The sequence below is a fragment of the Rhinatrema bivittatum genome, chromosome 2 (assembly GCF_901001135.1).
Source record: "Rhinatrema bivittatum chromosome 2, aRhiBiv1.1, whole genome shotgun sequence".
NCBI classification, from domain to species: domain Eukaryota; kingdom Metazoa; phylum Chordata; class Amphibia; order Gymnophiona; family Rhinatrematidae; genus Rhinatrema; species Rhinatrema bivittatum.
Genome location: NC_042616.1, coordinates 634,765,359 through 634,784,428, shown reverse-complemented (window position 1 = coordinate 634,784,428; position 19,070 = coordinate 634,765,359). Strand labels below are relative to the sequence as shown.

The 19,070-nt window shown below is 42.1% G+C and overlaps 1 protein-coding gene across 3 annotated transcripts in view; it reads left to right on the top strand.

Annotated features, from left to right (window-relative positions):
• Window positions 1–19,070, top strand: part of TCEA1 (transcription elongation factor A1) — a 174,820-nt gene that overhangs the window by 43,316 nt on the left and 112,434 nt on the right. For all 3 annotated transcript variants that reach the window (XM_029591274.1, XM_029591277.1, XM_029591275.1), the window contains one exon: window positions 12,508–12,613. In XM_029591274.1, coding sequence (XP_029447134.1) covers window positions 12,508–12,613 — 106 coding nt within the window. The remainder of the gene's footprint in view (window positions 1–12,507; window positions 12,614–19,070) is intronic.

Below are 19,070 nucleotides of genomic sequence, written 5' to 3'. Positions count from 1 at the left end.
CTCTGTTCTTTCCCATAATATTCTTAACTTTTTAGTTTTTATTAGTGCCTTACTAATTTTGCCCAGTTTTACAATTTGTACTTACTGCTTTTGTTTTAATACAAATTTAAACATGAAAGAAAAGGTGCAAGTTAAAATCTGTCCCTTCAGTATGGGGCCAGCTGTTTGCATACTGCTTCTACTGAACAGTGGTGTGAATGAAATCTGCAGCCAATGGAAATAGTTTAGCTGGGTATACAAAATTAAAGGAAAGCTGTACAGTGCAATTCAGTCCAGAGAATGGGCAGGGTTGAAAAGTCCTCCTTTTGTGCTTACAGTATTAGGTTGCAAATTTCCTACTGTAAATTATATTGTTAGTAGAATTTGTATTTGCTTCTGTCGACCTAGAAAATGTATGAATATGTACTAGATTACATATTTGCCGATGTGAATTGTTGACCTAGATTATGGATTTGAACTAGAATTTGCATTTTCTGTAATTTTGACCTAGAATAGGAATGTTGACAAAGTTTGTGAATGTTGACTCAGAATTTTAGTGCTGATTTTGTAAACTATTGTGATCTACTTTTGGAACAATGGTATATAAAATGCCTAAATAAATTATTGCATCACAATCATGACAAAGCCAGCTTTCTGCAGTACAGTATCAGTTATGCATGATGGTATTTTTGATGTGAGGCTTCTTCCTGTTTCCATCATCTGTTGACAGGAAGAGAGTATAATCTTTCTGTAAGTAGCTGGCACAGGAGGCAGAATTGCACATCCCCCTTGCCACCCGAAGGCCTCGTCTCATCTCCTTCCACCTCTCTCTCTGTAATCTCTTATCCACTTCTATCTTTTTCCCCATGATCTCTCCAAATCTTTCCCTCTCCTCTCCACATTTTCTCAGGCTGTCACTTCCCCTCTTTCCCTTTTGAATAGTAGGAGCCCATCTGTATCATTCCTGACACCTCTTCCAGCTCTTGCCAGTACAGAGTGCTCTGATTTTCAGTTGCTGCTTTCAGCAGCACAGGCAGTGCTGGAACATGATTTTTAAAAGTGAAAACTGAATTGTAGAGGTGTCAGGAGGGATGGGGGCAACCTCCACGGAATAATAGTTACTACCTAAAAAAAACAAACCTTGCGGGGCAGACTGGATGGACCACTTGGATCTTTTGTTGCCGTCATTTACTAATATTCAGAAAAGCAGCAAATGGCTAAGTTATCCAACTAAATTTAGCCAGATAACAGGTCACGGATATTGAGTGAGACAAGTCTCCCATGGAATACACTTGGCTAAATTTATGTGCGTGGGGTTACCCAGATAACTTTAGACTTACCTGGCTATATGTTAACATACAGCATATATTGAGAGCCACAGACCTACAATTCTTAAACCCGCTGAAAATATTCTATCAATATGAAATGCGGGTGTCAGTAAGCCAAAACATGTGACAGCTTAAAAGGTAACCACTGCTTTTCTTGGTCATGCACCTAACAATATATATTTTTTAGCCTTTGTTAAATGCAAGTAAAATACATTGTCCTCTTTTTTTTTTTCTCAGAAACATCCAGCCAAACGCTAAGACTGCAAAACCAACCCGATCGTCAGCTGATGTTCAGTAAGCACAAACTGCTTCAGGAGCTAGAAATAGTGAAACATGTAGCTTGAGCAGTGTTCTATATGAACGCCGGAATCTTTCAGTCTTATGCAGTCTCTTTCACTTAGACTCCGGTGTCTGTAAAGAACACCATTCAAGCCCTACTTCTAACCCCTGAAGCAGTTTGTGCTTACAAAACAGTTTGTCGGGTTACTTTTGCAGTCTTGGCATTTGGCTGGACATTTTTGAAAAAGAGGATAATGAATTTTATTTGCATTTGAAAAAAACTGAAAAGTATATATTGTTGGGTGCATGACTGAAAAGACCAGCAGTGACTGATTAAGGTCTCATGTGGTTACGGCTTGCTGACACCCGTATTTCATATTGTTACAATATTTATGGTGGGTTTAAGAATTGTAGGTGTTGTGGCTCTTAGTATATGCTGATATTGTAGTTTGAGGTTCACTCTTTTTTTTTTTTTTTTTGGCTTATATGTTAACATAGCCAGTTAAACAAAAAAAGAAAAACCCACACACAATTGGAAGACAGTAGGCCTGATCCCTCCAACCCCTGCAAAGCAGCAAGTTTAAAATAAATAAAAAAATAAATTTGGAACTGTGGTCCTTTGTCCCACTCCGAACACTTCATAATTAAAAGAAAAAAAAAAAAGGAAGTCCTGTAGGGTCATGATCCTTCTCTCTGCCCCTCCCAATAAGGTCTCCTTGTGATCCCCACCCACACCCCTCCCATGCTGGCAACTTATCCTTAGAGTCACCCAGGCAAAAGCTATTAGCATTGCCAGAGCAACGCTAGGATGCAAACAGGCAAGAGTACCAGGGTGTCGTCTTGCTGGCCTGCCTGTGAGACACTTGGGGGTGAGTTTCAGCATGGAAGGGGTGAGGGTGGGGATCATGAGGAAGGGGCAGTAGGAAGGATGGGGTTTCGTGACTCCGTGGGATTGTTTAAAAAAGATTATGGAATGTCGGAAGGGGGACAGGGGAATTGCAACTTTTTTTTTTTTTTAACTTGCTAATTTGTGAGAGTTGGGGGTGGAAATGAGGCCACGCAGCTTGTGTTGCTTTTTTAATTTAACTTGCAGGAATTGGGTGGGAATCAGGCCACCAGGGTGTGTTTGGGTTTGCTTTTTTTTTTTTTTTTTTTAAAGTTTCTTGGCTAACTTTAGGATTGCTCTCTGGCACTTATCCCTGTCCTGGAACGCCTCTAAGTTATCCAGTTAACAAATTAGCTGGATAATTAGGAGGCGCTACCAATGGCAGGAATTTTAATTCCATGTGAGACAATATATTTAAAACTAAATAATATCACTTTACTCTAGAGCAGAGGAGGGGAACCTCTGGTCCTCAAGTGATTGCCCACTGATTCGGTTTTCTAGATATCTCCTATGAGATAAATTTCTATGCAGTGTCTTAAGTGCATACAAATCTATCTCATACATACTCATTATGGATATCCTGAAAACTGATTGACTGAGCATCCCTCAATGTCCAGAGGTTCCCCACCCCTGCACTGGAGGGGTAGAATGGCATTGATTTCTAAATCATATATCCCTAATCAAGCTTGTTTGACATATGCTGTCCACCATCCTATACCTTTTACCTCCAGTGTCCCTTCTCTCCTTCCCTTTTGTCACCCCTCACTCACTATCCAGACACAACCCTTCTCCATCTCACCATCTCAAAAACACCTAACTCAGATACCAACCCTAAATACTCCTATCCACTATAGAAAACCCTGCCCAAGCGATGACCTCATCACAGCCATCACAAATGACATCAGCAAACTAGATTTAACTGACTCAGAATCTGCATTCTCATCCTGGCACCAAATAACGAGTAATATAGCTGACAAACTATGCCCATTACACTCCAAAAAAATCAACCTCTCACCTAACCCTAAGAAACCCTGGTACACCCCAGAATTAAAGACACTGAAATGTAACCTTAGAAAATTAGAAAAAACTGGCGAAAAGACCCTTCTGCTACACAACTCGCCAAATATTTATTTTTATTTTTTCTATACCAACATTCCTGTACAAAAATACAAATCATATCTGTTAACAATGAAACTTCAATTTCGCTCGAGGGCGGTACAAGGAACAATGTTGCCAGTTAAACAGTTGAAAACATGTCAGAACTCGTCTAAACCTAACCTGAAAACTCATGAAACTCATCTCAACATGAGAGAATTAAATACAACAAATAGATCATATCGGGAAACAGAATAAACTGGAGGGATGGTCGGAGGGGCAAAGAATGGAAGGAGTGGAATTGGGTTGACTGGTTGGAAAGTTCGTTTGGGGGGAGTTAGGTTAAAGGAAAACGGCGATTAGGTGTCCTGAAAGGCTTGGCTAAAAAGCCATGTTTGTATTTGGCTAAAAAGCCAAATACAAACAAGCCCTGCACATATACCATGAAAACATCTTAAAAAAACAAACGGGACTTCCACGCACAATGCATACACAAATTCCACTTTAACCCCAAAGCATTATTTGAATACGTAGCCAACCTAACCAAAACCTCCCCCCCACCTATCCCTGAGGAAGAAGCTGCAAACAAATGCCAGGACTTAACCTAATTCTTCCATGATAAAATAACAAAAATCATGACACAATTCCACACAACCCCGTCTTCATCATCTCCTAACACACCCAAGACCCACACACTAGCAACAAAAGCAACCATGAACTCCTTTGAGGACACCACCCCCTCTGAAATTGAATCATATCTAAGAAAAATGAAGCCATCCTCACACCCATACAACACAATACCCACTAAACTCCTCCTCGCTATCCCCATCCTTTAGCCCAAATCATAAATATATATCTCTCCCAGGGTCAAGTCCCCTCTGCTTTAAAGCAAGCAGTGATCAAACCCATTCTTAAAAAGCCCATGCTAAACCCAAATGAACCTACAAACTACCGCCCAGTCTCCAACCTACCTTTCATATCAAAAGATATGGAAAAAATAGTTAACCTCCAGTTTACGGAATACCTAGAAAGCAACAATATCCTATCCAATTCACAATATGGTTTCCGCAAATTCTTCAACACAGAAACCCTCCTCTTATCACTATCCGACCACCTACTCAAAGGATTAGATAAAGGCCACTCATTCATACTTGCATTTCTAGATATTTCAGCGGCCTTAGACACCATTAATCACAACGTACTACTCGATCGTCTATCTGAAATCGGTATCACAGGAACCCCCCTCCACTGGTTCACCTCTTACCTAAAAAAACAGACAATACAAAGTCAGAATAGGTAACCAAGAATCCAAGGCTTTCAATCTACTACAAGGAGTCCCCAAGGCTCCTCTCTGTCCTCTACCTTGTTCAACATTTACCTCCTGACCTTCTACAACCTCCTCTCAGATCTCGGCCTCAAACACTACATATACGCAGACGATGTACAAATTGTCATCCCAATCACAGACTCATTTCCTAAAGCCATCAAAACATGGGAAGCCTCACTTGCAACCATCAGCAACTTCCTCTCAAGTCTCAACCTTGGTCTCAATACCGCAAAAACAGAAACCTTAATAACTCCTCCACACAACTATCTCATCTCTAACCAACACAACAATCCTCTAAATTCAAATCTTACATCTCAACCTCCCATAAATTCAATTCTTACATCTCAACATGCAAGGAATCTAGGAATCATCATAGACGATCATCTAAACCACAAAAAATTCATCAACAACACCCTCAAGGGATGCTACTTCAAGCTGCAAACCCTAAAAAAACAGAAACCACTATTACATTTCAACGATTTCCGGACAATACTTCAGTTAACAATATTCACAAAAATAGACTACTGCAACTCGATACTCCTTGGCCTTCCAAAAAACACCATCTCCCCCCCTCCAATTGCTGCAGAATGCAGTTGCACGCATCCTCACCAACACGGGTAAGAACGAACACATAACCCCAATCCTCAAAGAACTACACTGGTTACCTATCCAACAGCTCATACAATACAAAACCCTCACAATAATACACAAATCCCTACACAACACAGATATAAACTGGCCCCATAGCACCTTCTCATTCCACGACACAAACAGACCCACCCGTTCACGCTACCAAGCAATCTTAAACATTCCCTCACCCGGAATCACCCACTACAATGCCACCAGAGAACGCGCCCTATCCATTGCCGGCCCCACACTCTGGAATTCTATGCCCGCTAACATACGCCAAGAACACTGCCTGAACAAATTTAAACAAAAACTAAAAACTTGGCTCTTCACACAAGCATACCCATGATCTCAAGGACACCACACTGCATCCTACTACACCACCCTGCTTCTTATAACACCCTTCTCCCTGCCCTCACAATAACCTACGCCCCCTCACTTACCTTATCACCTCACCACCACAGTAGCTCTCCTCTCGGAGAATACTAATCTCCACCTTATCCTAGTTTATCCTACTAAAAATGGTCCAGTCCACACTCACAATGATGATATGACATTATTTATACCAGTCACTTTAGATATATGTGTACATTATTATTAAATTATTTAGCAACCCTGATTGGTTAAATTATAAACCTGTTAATGCTGCATGAAGCAAATATATTCTGCTTAGCTGTTTTGTTAAAAATGTTACACTGTTATTATAGTTACTCTGTAAAAAGCTGTTAAATGGGTTACAATGTAAAGCTATGTTGCTGACTCCATGTTGACTGTAAACCGATATGATGTCCAACAACGAATATCGGTATAGAAAAAAAACCTTAAATAAATAAATAAATGCCTCTTTTATTAGTTGTTCACCCTTTCTCAGTCTCCGAGCCAACAGAATGGGATCTGTGGCTCACATGAGAGCTGTCCTTCAATGAGTGGATATTATCTTGAAATCCTCTGTTCAATGTGCAGTTGCAGCCAAGAAAGCAAATAGAATGCTTGGAATTATTAGAAAAGGAATGCAGTATTGTGTGTAGTTCTGGTCATCGCATTTCAAGATATAGCAGAATTAGAAAAGGTACAGAGAAGGGCAGCCAAAATGATAAAGGGATGGACAGACTTCCCGTTGAGGAAAGGCTAAAAAGGTTAGGGCTCTTCAGCCTGGAGAAGAGATGGCTGAGGGGATATTTGATACAGGTCTATAAACTGAGTTAAGTGGAATGGGTAAATGCAAATTAGTTGTTTACTCTTTCAAAAAGTACAAAGACTAGGGGACATTCGATGAAGTTACTAGGTGATATATTTAAGGCAAATAGGAGAAAATATTTTTTTTACTCCATGCGTAATTAAACTCTGGAATTCATTGCTCGAGGATGTGGTGAAAGCTGTTAGTGCTGCTGGGTTTAAAAAGGGTTTGGACATGTTCCTGGAAGAAAAGTCCATAAACCATTATTAAGGTGGACTTGGGGAAATCTACTGCTTAGCCATGGGATAAGCAGCTCGGAATCTACCATTTGGGATATTGCTAGGTACTTGTGACGTGGATTGGACATTGTTGGAAACAGAATATTGGGCTTGATGGACCTTTGGTCTGACACAGAATGGCAATATCTTATTAACTTATGCTCTTAATTGACTCTGCCAGCTGCAGAAACATCTTTCCTTCATTGGGGATGGGCTTCCTCTTGCACTTCCCTATTTGGGAAATGCCGACCTGTAAGCTGCTTATTAGTGAAGAGAAAAGCCTATTAAATTTTCAGCTGTTTCAGAGAGGCATTTCTCAGCAAATCTGTAACCATAGCAGTGTGGCGAAATGAAAACTGCTAAAACATGGGGATTTATTTATGCAGTCCATGAATAAAGCTTAATAGAATCTGTAACTAAATCTAAAGCACTGCTTCCCAAACTTTTATCCAGTATGACCTCATTTTAACACTCGAAAATTCACATGACCCCTGATGTTCTCCAAAATAGAAGACCACTCCTCAGTTTCTCCCTATCCTCGCTCACCTGAAGTGGGCATAAACTATCCAAAACACATGGTTGACATCACCCGACAGCAGTGACACAGACCCAGCCCTCAGAGCTCAGGAAATAATTTACTGAGCATGTGTGAGTATATCCGCACGCACACTTGCCTTGTGTGCCCCTCAGTCATTCTTCATCCGAGCTACTGCATAGATGTGTCCCTAGTCTCTGTTTAACAATTGCCCTTTTATTGCCTTGTGCTGCCTTTAACTTTTCTGCCTTTGCCTCAGTAGCCCTTCAAGCAGAACTTTTTCTTAAAAAAAAAAACAAACACAAAAAAGCCAGACTTAAGAATTAGAGTGTATGGAAAAGCTCAAGGCCAAGAAGTTTGCATCTGTGGGTGCTGGATGTTCATCACAAATATGCAGTCCGTCTGCTGTTGCTGCCTGGGCCCGAATCGTCATGACTCCTCCAGCTGCTGCAGTGGTAGTTGGATGTTTCCTAGGGCACAGCAACATCGCGCCTGAAGAATGGATGCCCTAAGGAAGGCACTGGCAATTAAGAGACCAAGTCCTTGGTGTGTAGCTGATCAGTGGAGTCACTCCTTGTCCAAGAAGTTGTTTGGAAATAGAGGCTTGAATTTTCCCGTCTCTCTCCTGAAAGCATGGGGAAGCTCCCCTCCTTGGCGCCATTTCCCATATCCATTTCAGGTCAGGGTTTGAGCATGGCATGAAAGCTTGCAGCACCAAGGAAGGTACTGATAAGAGCGGCTAAAAGTTGCAAGGCCCCCCCTTTAAGGGATATCTCCCTCAGAGCTGAAGAAAAGACCAACACCGTTGGCATAGGACTCTGCCGGAGCAAGACCTTTCTCAACCACAAGGTGGGAGATAGTCTTATTGGCGCAGGTCCCATCATACTATGATACTGAGCTATTTATTTTACCCTGACTCGGTGCCAATTAAGGTGCCCATGTCATTGGCATAGAGCTCACATTCCATGGTGCAGTCTACACACTCTGTGGCATGTGAAGGTGCAGTTAATGGTGTTGGAAAGAGCATCTCTGAGCACATGTCCGAGTCCCACTTGCTGGTGCTATGGTATGGAAAGAAACACCGCCAGTGCCATCCAGGGACCAATGTGCTATTTGGCAGTAGTTGGTGATGCAAATGCAACCACCACAGCATTAAGTACCACATCTGTGTTGCAGGCAGCCCTTAGTGAGGATGACCTGATCTGGATGTCTGAAGAGGATTTCTGATTTCCAACTCCAGGGCAGAGGATTCCCTAACCAGCAGGAGCCCAGCTATCAAAGCTAGTGAAAAATTCTTTGCCTCCTTAAGCCCTGAAGACTGGAGAGGGAGGTTGGAACCTCTCGAGTCCAAAATGCATGAAATTTTCCCATACTGGCACATATCTCTCCTCCAGAATTTTCAGTGTTGTCAGTGAGTCATCGTGAAATGGTGGATTCTCCTCCTCCAAGGGTGTCCCTTCATGAATTGGAAGGGGAAAAGTGGGATCAGTTTATTCTGAGTTCCTACTGGATGTTTCTGCCTCAGATCAGGGGAGATCTCCTCAGTTGCTCTCATCATTGTCAGGGTCTTGGCTCAGTGTTCTCCTATGGTTGTGGTGGTGGGGGGGAAGAGAAGGTTTCCATGGGGATTTCCTAAGCATACCTTTGTTGCCTCTGTTCTGGAAGATTTGTGCTACTCATGGTTTTTGGATAATCTGGCAGATACTGCATATCAGTGTCAGGAAGGGAAGAACAGATGTCTTTGGGCTTCTTCAGTTTCTTCAGCCTACAGTAGACTCTGTGACTTTACTTGTTCACAAACTCCTCAAAAATCTATAAATTAGGATATGGCAGACTTTGACATTGTTCCTTGTAGTATCAGAAGCTAGACCAGACTTATAAGGTCCAAGCCTCCCTGGGGTTTGGAGTGGTCCAGCTATCACACCATTTGTGATAGTGGAGTTAACATTGAAACATGCACTCATGATCGCCCTAGCGCATTCGTGAGAAGGATCCAAAAGCAGTGGATGTGTTTGGGGAAAAAGGTCTTTCAGGGATCTATGCTGAGTGCCTGAATTGCGACTCCCCACCTGTACATGATGCAGTATTTGCATGAATGCGTATAGAGCTAAAACCTTTAAAGGCATCATCAGACCTAAGACAGGCGGATTTCCATTGGGCAGTGGAGGATGTGAAGGAAGGCGAGAAGCATCTGATCTGTTCCATATATGAATTTTTGATACTGGGCCCAGGACTTCGGCTGCTTCTATAGAAGCCTGAAGATACTTGCCGAGTACTTGTAACTTGGATTGGCCCCCACTGTTGGAAACAGGATGCTGGGCTTGATGGACCCTTGGGCTGACCCAGTATGGCAATGTCTTATGTTCGTATGCATAGTTGCAAGTGAGTGGCCTTTTTGAAGATGTGCATGATCGGCTCACAGATATACCCTGTACAGGGGAAACTTGTTTAGCAACAAAGTTCAAGAGATGGTGGCTTTGACTAAGAAAAATCAATCTGTCTCTAGTCATTATCAGATACAGCGATGGATCAGTTGGCCCCCATTTGACACCACAAGCGTCTAGTCTTCCAAAGACGTCCCTTCTGCTCTTTTCAACATAACTGAGCTTCTCCCATTCCAGTAGCTGCCCGCTCAAAGTCAGCAGAAGTAAAAGCGTCAGCAGCAGTCACAGCCTAAGCCTGGGACTTGCCTCCTTTGGTGGGTGGGGAAGAGTACAGTCCTTCCTCCAAATGGTCCATATCACCAAATGTTTTAATTTAAAAGTTTAGCCCGCACAATCTGTAGTTCTTGGTAGCTTACAATGAAACATACATAATTCTAATAACATATAAACTAAATACAGTAAAACCAAAATAAAACATTATAGCAATTATAGTCCTGAAACTTGTGGCCTGTGACTACCACTTGTGCTTCTCTTCCTCCTCCGACCCAACAGATTTCAGTCTTCAGCTCCAACCTTTATCAATCTGCCCAGCTGCAGCTGGGAGGTAGTGTCACTCCTTCAGAAGACAATCAAGTTGTCCCTTCACAGGATTGTGGTTAGAGATTCCATTCTTGGTATTTTGTAATCCCCCAAGAAGTCAAGGAAATTGAGACTGGATTTGCAGAGGCTGAACAACTTGTTGGCTTGGGAGAGGTTCAAGATGAACTCCTGCCAGGCAATTCTGCCTTTCATTCAATTGAGGGATTGGATGTGTGCCTTGGATCTGAAAGATGCTTATGCACACATTCCCATTCACCCTGCCAATAGGAAGCTCCTCAGGTTTGTGGGTTTTTTACTTTTAGCTGCCTCACTGTTATGAAATGTATCTTAAAAAAGATAACCAGATAGCCTAATTAAACTATAAAGGTTATACTTAATTCATTTCAAACCTTTTATAGTATTTGTCAGGTAAAAAATTGTGTATTGGATTTCTTCCTTATATATAGATCAATGCTTTTCAGAACAAGGTGGCTTCTATAAGGACATCTACAGCCGTTTCTGCCAGCCGTCACTCCCAGTATATTTTGTCAGTATCCCAAATAATTTTAACTGTTTTACATTTGTTTACATTGACATCAAACGGTACATGAGTGCCAGTTTTCTTTTAAATACCACTTTGTAAATAAGTTCTCTCTCATTTAATCTTCAAAGATCTTTGAAATGAGAATTTTTTAAAAATTTGTGCAGGAAAAAAAAAAATAGCATTTGCATGCATAAAACAGCATATATGCGAGGGAATGCGATTTTAAAAACTGCAACATACACTTGTAAATCAGGGTCTGTGAGTAAATTTGCATGTGCTAAAAAAGGGGCAGGCTGAGGCATTCCAGAGAGGGGCCAATATTTACATGAGTAAGTTGCTGTTTTTTAACCTGTCAAAGTGATGCGCACATATTTACACTGGATCATTATCTGGCATGTGATCATAAACATTTTAAAAGTGAAAAAATGATTAGGTGGAGGTCAAGGTGAAATTGGGGTCTTCAGGCTGAAGAGCCAGGAGGGTCTTCATGAGCTGCAGATGGACTGGGTGAACTGGTAGACTAATTGGTAAAACTGGTTATTTCATACTTGCAAGCAAGTTAGAAAATCCCCTAACTTTAGTGTGTAAAACCTGACCTACAAGGGGGGAGAGAGGTACATGTGTCTAAACAATGTGAATAAAATCTTCTGTCATATTTCTTTAAAATTTGAAGGTCAAATATATGGTTATATCATTTGCACATACTTATCTGGCTAAATTACGACTTATCCAGCTAAGTAGCACCTTTGCTGTTACATGGATACATTTGAACTTATCCAGATAAGTAGTGCTTTTTTGTTTTAGACTTATCCTGATGACATATAGTAAAAGTTCGAAAAGCACTACTTAACCAGATAAGTCTGAAAAGCGCTACTTGTCCATCTAAGTGCTGCTACTTAGCCGGATAAATTGGAACTTATCCAGTTAAGTCCAAACTTGAGCAGCTTGTGGTTTTTACATTCATGAGCATTTGTGCATGAATATGTACTAATATATTTTATAACCCGTGCATATCGTATCCATGCAGGTTGTAAAATACAGTACAAAATTTGCATGAACCCATTTACACACGTAAAAGGGGGCATGCAAGCAGTTTTGAAAGTTATCTTACTTTTGATTTTATCAAGTTGCTCAAGAATGACCACAAACCCACTAGACTTTCACCTGTCTTTCACCACATCCCTGCTGGTGATTCACATTCCTTTTGCATTTATAGGTGGGCTGTGGTGGACAGATCTGAAGGGCACTGATAAACAATGTGTCTACTATAGTAACATCTTCCTTATTTCCTTGAGAGTCCTCTCCACTGCACATGTTGGGGTTTTTTTTTGGGGGGGGGGGGTTTTAATAGCTTTGCAGTGTTTGGTTAAAGTATGCAGGATTTCAGAAAGTGTTGACTAGATAAATAAAATCTGTATATTTTGTTGCATGCAGTCTGTTGATCATTGTGAAAATGTACTATGTGATACTTTCTCTTCTTCTGTTATAGTCTACAAGAATTGGAATGCCAGTAAACGCAATCCGCAAGCAAAGCACAGATGAAGAAGTCACATCATTAGCAAAGTCACTAATCAAATCTTGGAAGAAACTACTAGGTACAATTTATTTTGTGTGTTTGAGTATATTTTTTGTGTATGTGCAGTGCTTATGCTGAGATTCTGCAAACAAGATCCAGTTTTGCTCATCCTGGGAACATACATCACTTTCACTTAATTTTGACATTCAGCCCTGCTTAGAATGACCACTGTGTGTTACACAGTTCGTAAAGGTCACAAACAGGTTTGGTGTTCAGGGTAACCATGCTATGCACATTGACCTAGTTCTCTATCAACAAGCAGGTTTAAATCAGCTATAACCAGTGCAGTGTCATCATCCAACAGCACTGACACAAACCCAGCTCTCGAAGCTGTTAAGTCTTTCTGAGCACATACTGGAATTCCTGCATATGGATGTTGCCTTCTCAACATCCTAGCTATCACATGAATGGATTCCCACTCATTTATTTTTAGTATTTTCACTATTTGTCAGATTTGCAAGGTGTTTTTTTGTGATGCTGCCTTGGCAGTTTTCAATAAAAAAACAAAAAAATGAGATGAAAACTGATACAGAAAAATCTAAGTGTGGTGCCATATGTCTATTACGGGCACCCACACCATCTGCTACTGCTGACTGGTCCCAATCCATGATGTTTCTATTGTTTTGAGTTGCTGCAAGATGTTCCCATGGGTGCTCCAGACCAATTCCTGGAAGATGGAAGACCTGCAGAAGTCTGCATCGGATAAGGCCCCAAAACCTCAGCATGATGGTGGGCAGTGTAGCCACTCTGCCTCCCAGAGTGAGGCCCCTTTTGGAATCTCAGCACCAGAAGAAGCATTTTAGAGCATGCTGAGAGCTGACCTTCTCCTCTTCCCATACCTGGACAATTGGTTAATGATGGTCCCCTCCCCAGTAGGCATCTTGAAGTTCTTCCCCACAGGGATTCAGCTTCTTCAGTCCCTGGGATTCATTTTCTAAAGTCCATCCCAGAAGATGGACTTGCTTCAGGAGAAAACCTTCCTGTCAGTTGAAAGGGCCAGGACTTTAATGAGCCTTGTAAGGTCCCTTCTGCAATGGCACCATAGGTTAGCAAGATCTGTCCTTGTCCTGTTAGGCTACATGGCGGTGGTCCATGTTGTTTCTCTGACTTGCCTTCTCATGCAGTGGGGTCAGTTACTTTGACTGTTATCTCATCAGATGTTTGTCACTCCTGAGATGTGAATGTCTCTGCAGTAGTAGATAAATCTGGAAGTTCTTGCTTTGGGACATCCATTGCATGTCCCAGTGCATCAAATGGTACTGTTTACTGATGCTTCCACCAGAAATTGGAGTGAGCATACTGGCACTTCTTGGACTTAAGGAGTGTAATGTAGAAGGTCATCTGGAGATCAAGCTTGTAGAACTATGGGCCATCCCGAATGTATTGAGAGCTTTCGCTCACCTGCTCTCAACAAGAGAATCTTGATCCAGATGGACAATCAGCCATATTTTTATGTAAACAAACAGAGACACAGGCTCATGCACCCTCTGTGAAGAGGCCCTACAGATCTGGTCATGGTCCTGTCATGGCTATTACTTCCAGGTGACTTATCTCTTGGACATTCAGAATATGCTAGTGGACCAGCTCAGTAGAACCTGCAACCTCATGAGTGGTTTTTAGATCAGAGAGTTATAGACAACTTGTTCCTTCTTTGGGAAACCCTGACAATTGACCTGTTCGCATCAGAGGACAACTGGAAGGTCATTTGGATTTAGTTCGAGACTGAGCAGCTATAGATCAACTCCCAATGTTTTTGTGCTAAACTGGAGCATTTGTTTGCTCTATGCATACCCTCCAGTTCCACTCATTGCCAGAACTGTCCAGGAAATTCTACAGGACAGGGTGAGAGCTATTCTCATAGCCTTGACTTGGCTGCCTTAAGTGTGGTATCCTACCCTCTGACTGGATTTCCCCCAATCCAGTTGGTGGTGTCTTTGACTTTCATCACCCAGGAGGACTGAAAACTCTGCCACCCGAATATTCTATCCTTTGCCCTCATGGCATGTATTTTGAGTGAATAGCAGTATCCCCTTTGATTTTTCCCAGGGCTGTAAAGGACATTCTAATCTGAACTAGAAAACCTTCCACCAGGATACCTTACTGTTTCAAGTGGAAGAGATTCTCTGCATGATATGAGACCAGTCATCTGGACCCCTTCTCTTATGATCCAAGACACCTTCAATATCTCTTCTTCTTGTCGTCAGGCTTCAGCATTTCTTTATTCAAGGTACATCTCTGAGCCATTGCTGCTTATCACCAGCTGGTGAACAGAATTCATACCTCTTTCCTTCCTTTAGTGCCCAAGTTCATTAAATGACTGTGGCATACCAAGCCTCCAGTCAGTAAACCACCAGTACCATGAGACCTCAGTGCAGTTCTGGCTCTATCCATGAAAACTCCCTTCAAACCTTTCTTGGCACGGGCTAGACAATGACTGAGTCCAAAAGTCTATACAAAGACCAGGCTACGGCTGAAGACCAGGCAAAGACAAGGCTGATGACAGAAGCGGAGTTGAAGACTGGAGCCAGGGAGAAGCTGAAGACGGGAGCAGGCGAAGACAGGAACAAGCTGGAGACAGAAGACTTGAAACGAAACAATGAGCAGAGCTGAAGACTGGGAACCAGAAACAAATCTGAAGACCGAAGCAGGTTAAAGACAAGGATCCAGGCAAAGGCAAAGAAACAGGCAACCTTGCTGAGGCGAGGCTAAAGAGCCCTTTTATGGCAAAGATGTCATCTGATGGCACCAAGGGTCCTTTAAAGCTGGCAGTGTTGAGTGGGCGTGCCTAGAGAGCAGAGGAGTGGCAGCGGCTATGGATCGACAAAGTTTCCCTGCGGCTGGGAGCAGCAGCATCGGACTGGTGCCGTTGGAGCAAGTAAAGCCGTTTGCAGGTCCGTCACGCGAACGGTGAGTCTAACCGACATCTCCAAAGCTGCTAGTTGATCATAAAGTCACACTTTCACTTCCCAATGCTATCTAGACAACGTCTCAGAGTATTTTTGGACAAGCAGTCATGTGCGGGATGTTCACCCAATAGTAGTACACTCTCCACTAGGTGGAGTTCGGTTTTTCTGTCAGCTTTCTTGATCATCAAGGCAACCCTCTGCTTGGGACTTCCTACTGGTTATGGCTGACTTGATTTGGTTGACATATTTCCAGCCTGTTTGATAGCCACATATAATGATGCTCACCTAATATTGTCATTTTTGAGACTTAAGTACAGTTAAGTCAATTCAATAAATGTCCATTCTGCTATAGGAACTAGCACACATCTTCTGAGTAAGGACAGGGGTCACCTTCTGCTATTAATATGAAAACTACTGATATCCTTCTGCTGTCCAGAATTAGCTACACAAGAGTTATGATAGAGAAGTGGTTGTGATGCTGTCGAATTGATATAATATCATAGTAGATAGGTCGGCACTGTCTCATGCAAACAAGTAAAACAGACAAACAAAATCTTGTATGGATAAAAGGGCTATGCAAAAATATAGACTTGCAAAACTTCCAAAGAAATCTAAATAACTCTAATTTAAAAAGAATGTAATTGGACAAAGAGCTAAAATTACAAATTTTCTCAAAGAGATTTTATAAAGTAGGTATAAATTGTTCTGTTAGCACTATCAAGGATCCCTTGGGATGGATATTTTCTGTTGTATACCTCACCTTGAATACTGTTTCTGTAGAACAAAGAACAGGAACATTGGTGGACTATGTTATCAACACAGCTACTAAAGTGGCTCAATCTAACAGGAAGCTTCTGAATTATTTGCAAATGGCTTGTGAAAAAATCCTCTAAAATAAATTAAAGTACGGTAGTTTCTATCTGGGCAACAGGGATGATTCAAAGATAAAAAATTTAGCACATCATAGTCTTAATTAGGGCCTAGCCAACATTGTCCAGCACCAGCCATAGAGTGGCAAAGGATATTTTCCAGTTCCCTGTAAAGAAGAAAACTATATTTTTTCAGAATAAGTAACATTTAAATTTCTCATATGTTGTAAGTTTTGCATGTGGCCAGAGACTATATGCCGGTGCTTTTCACCAGACCTGAAGCCAATATACAGATTAGTAGGAGCCTTCTAACATAAGAACATGCCATACTGGGTCCATCAAGCCCAGTATCCTGTTTCTAACAGAGGCCAAACCAGGTCACAAAAACCTGGCAAGTACCCACACAAATACATCCCAAGCTCCAGGAACTTATCCAAACCTTTTTTTAAACCCAGCTACACTGATGGCCTTAACCACATCCTCTGGCAGTGAATTCCAGAGTTTAATTGTGTATTCAGTGAACAAGAATTTTCTCAGATTTGTTTTAAATGTGCTACTTGCTAACTTCATGGAGTGCCCCCTAGTCCTTCTATTATCTGAGAGTAAATAACCGATTCACATTTACTCATTCAAGTCCTTTCATGCTTTTGTAGATCTTTGTCATATCCCCACTCAACCATCTCTTCTCTAAGCTGAACAGCCCTAACCTCTTTAGCCTTTCCTCATAGGAGAGCTCTTCCATGCTCTTTATCATTTTGGTCGCCCTTCTCTGTTTCTCCAGTGCAACTATATCTTTTTTGAGATGTATCAATCAGAATTGCACACAGTATTCAAGCTGCAGTCTCACCATGGCGCAATACAGAGACACTATGACATTCACCGTTTTATTTGTCATTACTAAATAATTCCTAACATTCTGTTTGCTTTTTTGACCACCACAGCACACTGAGCCGACAATTTCAATGTATTTCTTAGCATTCAGACAGGTTAATCTATGACCAGTGGGTTATACACCTCTACCAGCAGATGGAGATAGAGATGCCCTTTAGTCACACTTGTATTCACCTCTTCAAAACTGACATCATGGTATATATAGCCGTGCATTGGCATCAGCCCGTCAGTATTCTTCATCTCCAGCAGATAGTGGACATGCATCTCCCTGCTGGGGATTGCGTAAAAAAAATTTTTAGAAGGAGAAAAGAAGGAAACTAATTTGCCCCATTCTCCTGTGTGGTGATACTTTATGGTCCCTCCCTCAGTCGAGTTTTCCTGAGGTGATATCTGCGGATCCCTCCCTCCGTAGAGTGCCTCGGTCCAGTAGCTGGTTTTCCAGCATGGACTTAACTATAGAGAGAAAAACAGCTGAGAGGCTAGTGGGTTCAGGAAGCCAAGCGTGGCAGTGAAGGCCTCCCCCACCCCCACAACTGGAAACAGACTCTATATTCAGCTGGGGTGGGCTGAACTCAAGGAGACTTTCATTGTAAATTGTAAATTGTTTTGGTTATGACTTTCTTGTTTTCCCTATCCTTCCTACTGCCCCTCTGTTCTACCCCCCGCCCAGTTACATTCTCCTTGTTGAAATGTATTTTCCAATCTTTCAGTTATTATGTGAACCGGTATGATGTCCCCACTAATACCGGTATATAAAAGTTTCTAAATAAAATAATAAAATATTAAAAAAAAAAAAAAGGAAGTGGAGATAATTTTAGGGATTCCATTCCGCTTCTGGTGTCTGAGCCTCGGCATGCCGATCCGTCATCCATTCCTGCCTCTGGGGGAGCTTGGGGAGTTGTGGCAGAATGGCGGATCGATTAGTCTTTTTTGGCTAGGTCCCACTCTGGCTTTGCTCAGACGCTGCTCGGCGTTTGTGCAGTTTTTTACGTGCAAGTCTGCCGAGAAACAATGTCTGACTGGTTCATTCTTGCATGCCCGAGAGGCATACAAGAATGCCTCTAGACCGCATATTGTGCACCTAAATTTTGGGTGTCCGTAATGTGCGCTTATTGGACAGAGCTTGTTTTTGGGGGCCCTGTCTAGGCTCACTTGTGCGGACATGCAGTTGGGCGCACAATTGTCAGACGCCTTTGGGAGCGTACTGCTAGTGTGTTTATCCATGGTGCCGGTGTCAAAGAAGCCTAAGCACCTTACCCTTTATGTTGCTTGCTGTATTCGGACCTCTCAGTCTGGCGTCCCTTCTAACTTGTGTCAGCACTGCTTGGAGGCTCAGGGAGAGTTGTCTCTGGCTCATTTTGCTGAGACCGACCCTTCCAAGCAAGATGTAGGAATGGGACCGGAGGGGGACCTGTCGGAGGTTTCGCCTGTTTTTGGGGCTCCCCTAACTAATTTGTCAGCATGGGAGGCAACTTAGTGGGCGCAGGACTGATGCCCCCGGTTTTGGTATGGATTCTTCTGCCCTTTCATGGGTGTAATTTTTTTCAAGGGCTACAGTCCTTTCTTCTAGCACAGTTGGCGGAGCTGGCCAAACCTAAGAGTTCAGGATCACAGACTGCAGATCCACGCATGCCTGTCCATTGGACAGTGCTGATTCTACATTTGGACACTGGACATTGAAAGTTTCTTCTGAATGTGTCTACCTTTAAGAGATGATATATATTGTAGACCCAGTGGTCCATAATAATTTTTTGATGATGTGATTTATTTGATTTTTTGTTTAGATTATTTAGGCTATTTGCACATGATA